Source organism: Podarcis erhardii (assembly GCF_964252035.2).
Source record: "Podarcis erhardii genome assembly, chromosome: 8".
In the NCBI taxonomy this organism is placed as follows: domain Eukaryota; kingdom Metazoa; phylum Chordata; class Lepidosauria; order Squamata; family Lacertidae; genus Podarcis; species Podarcis erhardii.
The window spans coordinates 85726123-85736397 of NC_138499.1; the positions used below are offsets into that span (position 1 = coordinate 85726123).

At 44.7% G+C, this 10275-nt stretch overlaps 1 protein-coding gene across 5 annotated transcripts in view; it reads left to right on the top strand.

Moving 5' to 3' along the window:
• Positions 1 to 9836, top strand: part of AKAP11 (A-kinase anchoring protein 11) — a 44183-nt gene extending 34347 nt beyond the window's left edge. For 3 of the 5 annotated variants that reach the window (XM_081872579.1, XM_081872582.1, XM_081872580.1), the window contains 4 exons: positions 1771 to 1854; positions 2472 to 2518; positions 3211 to 3371; positions 6644 to 9836. In XM_081872579.1, coding sequence (XP_081728705.1) covers positions 1771 to 1854; positions 2472 to 2518; positions 3211 to 3371; positions 6644 to 6793 — 442 coding nt within the window. In that variant the 3' untranslated portion in view covers positions 6794 to 9836. The remainder of the gene's footprint in view (positions 1 to 1770; positions 1855 to 2471; positions 2519 to 3210; positions 3372 to 6643) is intronic. The other 2 variants (XM_081872581.1, XM_081872583.1) reach the window with 1 other exon arrangement.
• Positions 9837 to 10275: the final 439 nt, after the last annotated feature.

Sequence of the window (10275 nt, forward strand, 5' to 3'; positions counted from 1 at the left end):
AAGTCCAGATAAACAAAGCCAGGCAAAGTAGAGATTAAAGTCCTAAAGGCAAAGAAGCAAAGTGGGTTGAACCTTGGATAGCACCAAGTTGGGCCTAGGCTAGAAGCAGACAGGTTAGGCTTGACTGTTGCTCCAGCAACCAGCAAGTTCAGACTGGGCCTTAAAGGTCTGCAGCATCCTTAGAACAGCTAGCCCCACCACTGATGAGGGGAGTCTAGCCCATTTAAAGAATGAGGGACTCTGGTGGCACTGGAGAATTTGGGTGCGTATGGCCTCTGAGCTGGAGTCCTTAGAATCGGAAGATGGTAATGCAGCTTCTTCAGACTGGAGAAGTTCTTGCATTTGAGGCTCCCTGCGTTATAGAACTTCAGTATGCAGATATCAAAGACTGGTTCTTAGTCCAAGAAGTTCTCAATCCATGACCTCTTCCCCTGAGGCTGAGGAGTCCCTATATATATAAGGGCTTCCTTCTTAAATTTCTAACTTAGATCTCCAATGCAAACTTTTCTTTCTCACTTGACTCCTCATCTGCATTATAAATATTGGCTTACTTATGAGTTTATTCAGTGTGTGGGCAAGATCTCTAGCAAAGGAACTTTGGCCTTGGAGGTACTTAAAATTTCCTCTTTCTTTCCTTTTTAGCAGTGTAAAAGTCGCTTGTAATTCTGATGGTCTGAGCAAGGCAAGAGCAGTGGGGCTGAGCTAATGGCAGAGGCACCCCTCTGGGATTCTGCTGCTCCTGCTGATCAGGATAGATGATAGGAGGGCAGTAGGAAGGCTGCTTTCCTCTGCACCACCTCCTGCCGAGAACAACAGAGAAGCCTGGATCAGCCCCGTTAACGGTAGCTGGACTTGGTTTAGGACCTAGTAGATTTTGTGGCTTTACACTTACAGCAGGAATATTGCTGGCGATAGTGGGGGTGGGGCATCATGGCAGTAGAGCCCTTGCCCCCCCAGTGGCGGAGCTTAGCCAAGCCAGATGAAGAGATACCTCTGACTCATCCTAGCCACCTCCAGCACAACAGGTTTTCAGCACAAATATTGTTTTCAGTCCTGGATGTCTCAAGTTTATGGGCTGTCCTGTTAGAAGAGGGCCAAGGAACTTCTACCAAACACCTTGGAAGCACCGGTTAGATGCAGTAATGGTCTGCGTGACTTGGTATAAGGCGACTTCAGATACCTTCACAAAACCTTTCTCTCTCTCAACACACTGATTTTTGAAACAGCGTTGTAAAGAAACTATAGAGTGTGGCATTCAACCATCTTTACTCGGTGAAGACCACTGAAATCAATGCACTTAGGTATGTTCATTCATTTCAGTGAGTTTACTCTGGTTAAAACTTAATTGAATGCAAGCCTTGGAATTTGCTGTTTGCGAAAGAAACTAGGACTGGTGCAGCACTTTGACATTCATGTAAACGATTCAGAAATCCAAATTATTCCTTTGTCAGTTGCTGCATTGCTGAAGCTGTGTTGCACCTGTTCTGACCTGGACCAGCTCAGCACATGAGGATTGCAGAAATCGTTTGGCAGTGGGAGAAAAGTGTCACGTGAATTCACATTTATTTTTCTGAGCAGTGTTAATAGGTGCCCTTGCATTTTGTTTCTTTGTACCTCTTTCCCCCCCAAAGTGTTTTTGTATACTTATTAAGAAAATGGTGCCACAGCTCAGGAATCTGGACAGAGAACATCAAGGAAAATGAAGATTCTGGGTTCTGGTTTGGGTTAACTTTTTTCTAGTTCAGCTCTGTTCTCTTCTTCCCCTGGCAGTAATGGTAACAGCAGTAGCTGGAGCAGTCTTGGTTTAGAAGGAGATATGTATGAGGAGAATTTATCCTTTCCAACATCAGACAGGTTGGTCAAACCAAGACATTGAAACAGGCTAGTCCCTCATATATTAATGCATGAAGTCATAATTTTTCAAGACCGAATAAACTGGCATATATGAAATGTGATTCATTACCCACACGCTTTTCACCTGATCATGATTTTCCTTAACAAATTCATACTGAATGGGTCCATTTTACTGTGCTACAGTGTGACTGTCCCGACAAACATGTAAAATGCAACACTTTTGTGCATGTTCTGCTTGCTATTCTAGATGCTTCCAATTATCTCTTCATAAAAAAGAGCTTGCTTCCTACAATATTTCTGTTTCCCCTTTTGTTTAATCATTTATTTTCTCCTAGTAATTAGAACCATTGCATATAATTCAGTGCATTATAATAATAACATATCTCCTTCTTAAAACTCCATATTTGAAAGGGAAAGGCAGAATTTCTTTTAAAGTTTTATCTGGGAAATTTACAAGCCATGTGACAGAAAATGGCGTGAGAAGCAAAGCTTCCATTTTCACAATCATTCCTTGATACTTTGGTTAATTCATACTATGTTTTCCTTGAATGTCCTATTGAAGTTTCAGACCTTAATATTATCCTGCTTTGCATTAATTCTACCTTCCTCCCCTACAGTGATGGAACAGAAGACAAGGAGGAAGAGCTTAAAGATGCAATTGAAGGTAAACTTAGCAGGATGTATCTATTATTCTGTAGTTGATATAAGAATGCTCTATTTATGGATCAGTTTGTATGAGACTTGTGTCAGAAGAGCAGCCCTCAGCTGTTTCAAAGAATGACCTCTATATTTCGTAATAGCTTCTGGGCGGCTTCTGCTGAAGCTATTCCAATTCATTTTTTTTCTAAGCAAAGTGTGTATGCGGGAATGACCCAGCTCCATCTTAGGGACTTTGGAAATAGTTTTTTCCCCTAAAGTCCTAGAATGCTGAAATTTTTATTGGCCAGCCAGATGAATCAGTGAAGTTCTCTCTTCTCAGGTTAGATACTTACAGTTGAGTGTATATGTCAAAATTAGGATTTATTTAATTTGCTTAACCACAACACCACATTGGACAGTGGACTTTCATATATTAAACTGCATTTGCCATTTTGTTGCCCATTCAGGCAGTTTAGAGATATCTTTTTAGAACTCTTTGCAGTCGGATTTGGTTTTCGCTATCCCGAATAATTTTATATCTGCAATCTTGACCACCTCCCTGTTCAGCCCTGGCCCTCGGATCATGTGTGAAGGCTTTACTGTATTGCTTTACTGTATTGCTGTTATCTGAAGAGTGGGCCACCATAATTCATTGAGTAAAATATGCTCACAGAGTATTAGGCTTTTCATCTTTATTCTCTTTCTTGCTTGCAATAGGGTTGGGAAACATAGGAAAGGCATTGGTAATCATAAACGTTGACATAGGGCCATGCCTGGTGGACTCCCAGCTGAGAATGGCCCTGCAGTGGCTGACAGCTTCCGAAGCAGAGGTGGCCGAGCTGCATTTCCATGACGGTGTTCCAAAGGAGTTTGTTCTTGTGAGTAATGAAAGGGCTGTCATTGTACAAATTGCAGTTGCCGTCCTTCAGCTGTGTTTATCACGTTTTGTACTGCAATAAGCGAGAGTTGAAATACCTTCACAGGTCTAATCATGGATAGAATAATTAATAAAAGGTAAAGGGACCCCTGAATGTTAGGTCCAGTTGCGGACCACTCTGGGGTTGCAGCGCTCATCTCGCTTTACTGGCTGAGGAAGCCGGCGTACAGCTTCCGGGTCATGTGGCCAGCATGACTGAGCCACTTCTGGCGAGCCAGAGTAGTGCATGGAAACGCCATTTAACCTTCCCGCCGGAGCGGTACCTATTTATCTACTTGCACTTTGACGTGCTTTTGAACTGCTAGGTTAGCAGGGAGCTCACCCCATCGCGGGGATTCGAACCACCGACCTTCTGATCGGCAAGCCCTAGGCTCTGTGGTTTAACCCACAGCGCCACCCGGGTCCCCATAGAATAATTAGGTAACCCCCATTAACACTGCATCTAGAACTGTTTCAACAGCAACCTGAGTAGAACTAGAGCAGGCATAGGCAAACTCTGACCTCCAGATGTTTTGGACTACACCTTCCATGATCCCTAGCTAACAGAACCAGTAGGCAGGGATGGTGGGAATTGTAGTCCCAAAACATTTGGAGGGCCGAGTTTGCCTGTGTCTGAACTAGAGCCTGAGCAGTGGCTAACTCAGCTAACAAGTTAGTAGATTGGTTTGATAAAGCCACTCCCGATCTAAAGGGGGGGGGGTTGCGGGCTCACGTCCCCATTTACAATCTCGCGGGGCTGGCGCCAGCCCCGCGGGACTCGGGGATTCCCCTGTCTCATTAATATTCATCGCCCTCAGCGCCAGCCAATCGGCTAGTGCTAGGGGCGGGCTTACCAGGTGCTCTTAAGGTCGGGGCAGCCCTGGCTCGCCCCTTTTCTTTTCCACAGCAGCCGCCGTTTCCCACCCACCCGCCCTCTAGGTTTGCATTCGGACTTTGCTATGGGCTTCCGCTGGTCGCCGCAAGCGGCCTGGTAGGAGTTTTTCCATTTGGCTAATTGGCTGTATTTTGAAGCCACTTAGTTTTTTCGCCTACCTCGTAGCAATACGTCACAACTCCTTGGTTTTGGCCGTTAGGCATTGGCAGGGGTATTGTCATGCAAATGAAGTTGGGGGGGGGGGGGAGGAACGCCATCACCTCCCCCAAATCTTGAAGGGTAGTTCGTTAAAGGACTCTGGGGGGCGTCGCCTCGTCCGAAACCTACGGAGGCTAGGGCCTAAAGCGCGCTCCCGAGCGGTAACCCCTTGGGGAGCGCCTAGGGATGTGCATCTCGGGGGCTCCCCCTGTTGGTGCTTAACCCTTCCCGGTTAGACCGGATAGTCTGTTAGGGCCAATGCCTAAAGCCAATACCGCTCTTACCTGTAATCAATAAAGTTGTGGCCATTTTTCGCCCATTAACCTAAATTCTGGTGTCCGGTGTCTTTATTTACTCCATCTGTGGGAGGGGGCGGGAATCGCCACGCAACACTGTTCCAGTCCAACTTGGATAGTCATTTCTGGAGGCTGGTGCCGGGGGAGTGCTCTTTGGCCCCATGGAGCCTTCAATGTGGGGTTCCTCAAGGTTGGATTTTATCCCCCTGTGCTGTTTAACATCTACATGAAATGACTTGAGTGGGGTCATCCAGAGGTTTGGAGTAAGTTGTCAGCAACATGCTGATGACAAACAGCTCTGCTTCTCCTTTACATCTGCAGTTGAGGCAGTGGAAGTGCTGAAACAATTACATATCTTTAGGCATCAGGCAAAAACATTCATCTTCTCCCAGGCCTTTGGCTAATGAAATAATCTATGGTTTTGTAAACTGTGGCAGGGGTTATTGTTTTTGATGGTTCCTATGTTTTTATGTTGTGATGGTATTTAATTAATTTGTTTAAATTTAATAAATAAAATGACAGAACTTTGTGGCTGGGCTTGTAGTTGGAAATTTAATTTTCTGATTTGTGGAACTTCATGCTTCTTAAAAATTTAACTTGGAGTCAGTGGTTTCATTTGATAATAGAGTAAATAATACCAGTGAAACCACACTTTTTGGACATGCATATTTTAGTGTTAATTTGTGCAACTGTGAAATGCTTATTTATTGGGGATGATGATAGATGTATGAATATTTGTTCAGCATTGGTTTTGTGGGGGCTGTTATCTGCTACCTACATTACCATGTAGTACAGATTTTTTGGGAGTGTCACCCTTAAGAATGGCATCTTTAAGAAAATCAGAGGAAATTCTGGACTTTGAGAGTGCCTTGTTTTTACAGCTGTAAAATATCAAAACGTTTCTGGCTTGTAATTTTAATACTGTGGTTGTTAGTCTGGATATATATTTTTTAAGGAAAGAAGCTTAAAATTACTCGACTTGCAAATTATAAGTTAAAGAAAACAAATGGCTAATGCATTGGTTAGAAATACTTCCTTTGTTGCTGGGATTGAAGCAGAGAGTGAAGTGGAAGCAAGTTGTCCTTTATGTCAGGGAAGCAAGACAATGCAGGGGTTGTGTACTAGCTGTGAGAAAAGCCACCCTGCACTTTCTTCCAAACATGCTTACATTAATATATACAAATGGCACGCTCATCTCCATGACACACATATGGTCCAGGCCACCCGTCCACATGCTCTCAGCCTCCCCCATCCCCTCATTCAGCAGTTAGGCTTTCAGGGGAAAGCATTTAACATTTTTTCAAGCCCAGCTGCCCAAGCGGGGGTGTTGGTGTTGGGTGAGATCTTCATGGAAATTGCAGCTGAGGAGAGGAGGGGTGCTTTCAAGCCTAATTGCAGTGTCGGGGCAATTTTTGAGGGTCCCAGTTTGAGTGGAGGGGCAGGTCAAGGAATAAACCTGGGACCAGATAAGGAAGCCCAACAAGGTATGTTTTAAGCCAAAGGGAAGCGCAGTGAAGGAAGGTGACCATAGTACAGTCATACCTCAGGTTACAGCCGCTTCAGGTTGCATTTCTTTGGGTTATGGACCGCCGAAACCCGGAAGTACCAGAACGGGTTTCGGCAGTCGTGCATGCACCGAAGCACTAAATTGCGCTTTGCGCATGCGCAGAAGCGCCGAATCGCAACCCACACGTGCACAGACACGCAGACGTGGGTTGTGAACGCTGCGGGTTGCGAACATGCATTCCGCACGGATCACGTTCTCAACCCGAGCGTCCACTGTATTGTAATTTATCTTTTCAGCTTTACTTTTTAATGTAACCTGTTTTTGCTTTCTCTTCCCAGCTTTCAAAGAAACTGCAAGAGAGAGGCTGGAAAGTGGGAGACCTCTTTCAAGCAGTGCTGAAGTACTGTGAAGTAATGGAGAAAGTTGCTGATGGGGAGAGAGCTCTAGGCAGCAAAACCTTTTTTGGGTGGCTTCAGGAACATGTCTGAATGCCATATGAGAAGATGCGCTGATTTCTTCATGCCTCCTTTGGGAAGAAGGAAATGTGTATCATATACTTTAATTAGCAAATGTACTATTTGTATTGTGATAAGCTTTGGGTTGAAAGTAAGCATAGCTGTCCTGTCAGGTGCTTTGAGATGCTCTGTATGCTTTTTAGCCCATCTTTTTATCTTCATCATAAGTCCCTCCATTCAGCCGGTGTGTGTGCACTTCTGGCTAGGCTGTGTTTTGCCTGCAGCAGCAGTGAGAAGGATGAGCTTTTGTGTGTTGTGTGTAATAAGGGTTTCAGCTAAACCAGGGCAAAAACAAAAAAAGTTATACCTCGTTCCTCCTACTTATTTGCCTCTTTCTTTGTGTCCTTTTCCTCTTAACAAGCTCCAAGAGGTATTCAGAGTCCACTTGCAGTTTGCTTTGGCCACTTTCCCCAGAGCAAAGCAAGACTGCGTTGATCTCTGCTGCCTCTAAGGCCTAGCTGAACATGCAAGGGTCTGCTCACTCTGGCCTGTGAAGATTCTGGTGGAAGGTTGCATTCCTTGTGAATTGACTTAGCAGCTAGAGAGAGCTGAGAGCTTGCGTTCAGGTGTGTGCGCTAATTATATTTTGATATCTTTTTTGATATCTATGAAAAGCTCTGTTTAAATAAAATGAACCCCCCTTTGTATGTGAAACAAATATGTGCGAAGAAAAATAAGTGGGTTATTCTTAAATGCCTCCCAATAAAATATGACAGTAGCATCAAATGCACAAAAATGGTTAGCCTACCAACAGCTGGATTTTTGTAGTTTATGAGGTGGTGTCAGGAAGCATCTTTGACTTTTGATCTCTGAAGTAGTGTCCCAGGACCAATGTTGCATCTTTATAAAGCAAGTTACAATTGGGACTGTTTGTGACAACAGTTGCTTGTGTTAAAGTAGACTGAACACAGCCTGTAAGAAAAATTGGCATTAGCTTTGCACAGCCATTTTAATATATTCACTTTGGAGATGGAATGGCAAGGTCTGTCCACATGCGGAACATTTCTATGCTGTAGCAGGATCGGGGCCATACTTCCAGCTCTGCCACAGATGCATTGCCTCCTTCCTTTGACAGTCGTCTGTTGAGTCTGCTAAGGAATGCTAACGTCCAAGAAGCCTTTGCAGAGAACCAGGTTCAGCATGGGAATGTTGAAGGAAGGGCATTGGGAGGGGGGCTAAAATGTTGCCACACCCCTGCTTCAACATGGGAATGTCCTACAGGCAAGCAATGTGTGAATAAGGCAGTAGGTTAGAAATAATGGGTTTCTTCGCAATTGCAGTCTGGGACAGGTTGACGTAGTTTGACACTGAGATGGGTGGAGCTTTGCCCTCAATCCATATCAGTGCTTAATCTTAGGACAGCACCTACGTTGTGTCTTATCCTTGGCTGGAGGGCAGCAGTACAGCTTTGGTGTTGCACTCCAGCAAAAACAGAGGAGATCTTTGATAATCAAATCCCAAAAGAGGGCCGATTCATCTGGAAGCAAAAGTCTGCTGCTGCTCCTCCCCTATGACTTCAGCTTCATTCAGGTTATGGCACCTCAAGTAAAAATGCATTTCCCGTGTTTCATTGAGCATTGCTTCTCTCAATATTATTTTAGCATGCTTCTGGTCACCTTTTTCACTTTCGTTTTGAGACGTCTTTGTACATTCCTGTTAAAGCTGAAGTTGTATTTTAGGCTGTTATTGTCTGTTGTAACGTTGAGTATTTTTTCATGCCACGCGTTTACGAATAGTTGGGAATGCAGCTGATTGGATCATTTATGCAGACTTAGGGCAACTCGCAGCCTGATTTGATCTTGAGGAAGTTTACTTTAAAGGAAATTCTACCGAAGTCCAAGTAAATGTGTTTAGGATTGTGGTATCAGTTGGGCATTGATAAAGGCAGCCAATGAATTTTGACTTTTTGCACTTTTTGCATCTTGAGGCCTCAATTTGAAGAGCAGCCTCCCTCTGTTGACCCCCTTTTAAACCCCTAACAGCTTTGTACTGTGAAATCTGTGGCTGCTTGAGGGGTGGGAAACAGCTCCTAGCCCAGTGATCACAGTGAAGGTGGCCGAGGCATCAATTCCCGAATCCCCTTCTCCACAGTACTGTTGCACTTGAGCCTAATGGTTTCTTTGCTGCCACCTTGGTGTGGCACAGATCTGGTGCCTGTAAAAGGCAAGTTGACATTCTTCAGGTACAGTTTCCCATGGCACACACCTGCAGGGCCAGAAACCTCGCCTGCTCAGTTTTTCTCCTGGACTACAGCTTGAAGGCACAGAAGCTGTAGTGAGGAGTGGATGACAACTACAAGCAGTGCTGTAGAACAGCTGGGAAAGGGACATTAAGAAGCCCTTGCTGCCTTCCTCCTGGGACTTTGAAACCCACTTAAGTAGCTCACGTACCTCCAAATGAGAGAGATGGGGATTAAGGAGCCTCGGAAGCACCACCTGTATGAAAGATCTTGGGAAAGGAACTCTTCATCCTCTCCAAGATTCTTCACAGTCTGGTGTTTCCGAGAAGAGCTACAGGACTTGAGGTCTACATCACCCCAAAACCCAGCTGAAGTGAAGGTTAAAGCCCTGGTTTTCACCTAGTCTGAACAGCAAGCAAAAGGTGCTTTGCCGCAGCTGCATTTTGCTTAGTACTTAGGGTTGCTTTCTTACGGTTTTCCTACATGGAGAACACAGAAATGTGGTTTCCTTGTCTTCCCAGGACGTGTCAGATACTTGTGTGAATGATGGCCGCGTGTGTAAACTGCATATACTTTTCACACTTCTTCCTGCGCAGAAGTGCTTTCTGTCCAGGAAATGTGTAACATGCAGCTAAAAAGCAATTTGAATAATTAACAGTTGTTTATATCTCTGTGTAGCGAATGAAGCAAACAAGATCTTTCCCTGTGTAATGACGACTTTTTGTTTTTTGTTTTTTGAAATGTGGTAATACACTTAGTTGTGAGATGTGAATTTCAAGTTGCACTAACCTCGTCTTTGTTGAAGCAGTCTCTTAAAATAAATTATATATAAACATATTAGGTACTGTGTAATGCTTTCTGGTTATTTATCATGGAAATTGTCAGTTTTCTTTTTTCTCTTCCAAACATGGTAAAGGTAAAGGGACCATTAGGTCCAGTCGTGACCGACTCTGGGCTTGCGGTGCTCATCTCGCTTTATTGGCCGAGAGAGCCGACATACAGCTTCCGGGTCATTTGGCCAGCATGACTAAGCCGCTTCTGGCGAACCAGAGCAGCACACGGAAACACCGTTTACCTTCCCGCCGGAGCGGTACCTATTTATCTACTTGCACTTTGATGTGCTTTCGAACTGCTAGGTTGGCAGGAGGAGAGAATGAGCAACGGGAGCTCACCCCGTCACAGGGATTCAAACCGCCAACCTTCTGATCGGCAAGTCCTAGGCTCTGTGGTTTAAACCACAGCACCACCCGCGTCCCCTCTTCCAAACAAAGGTAGG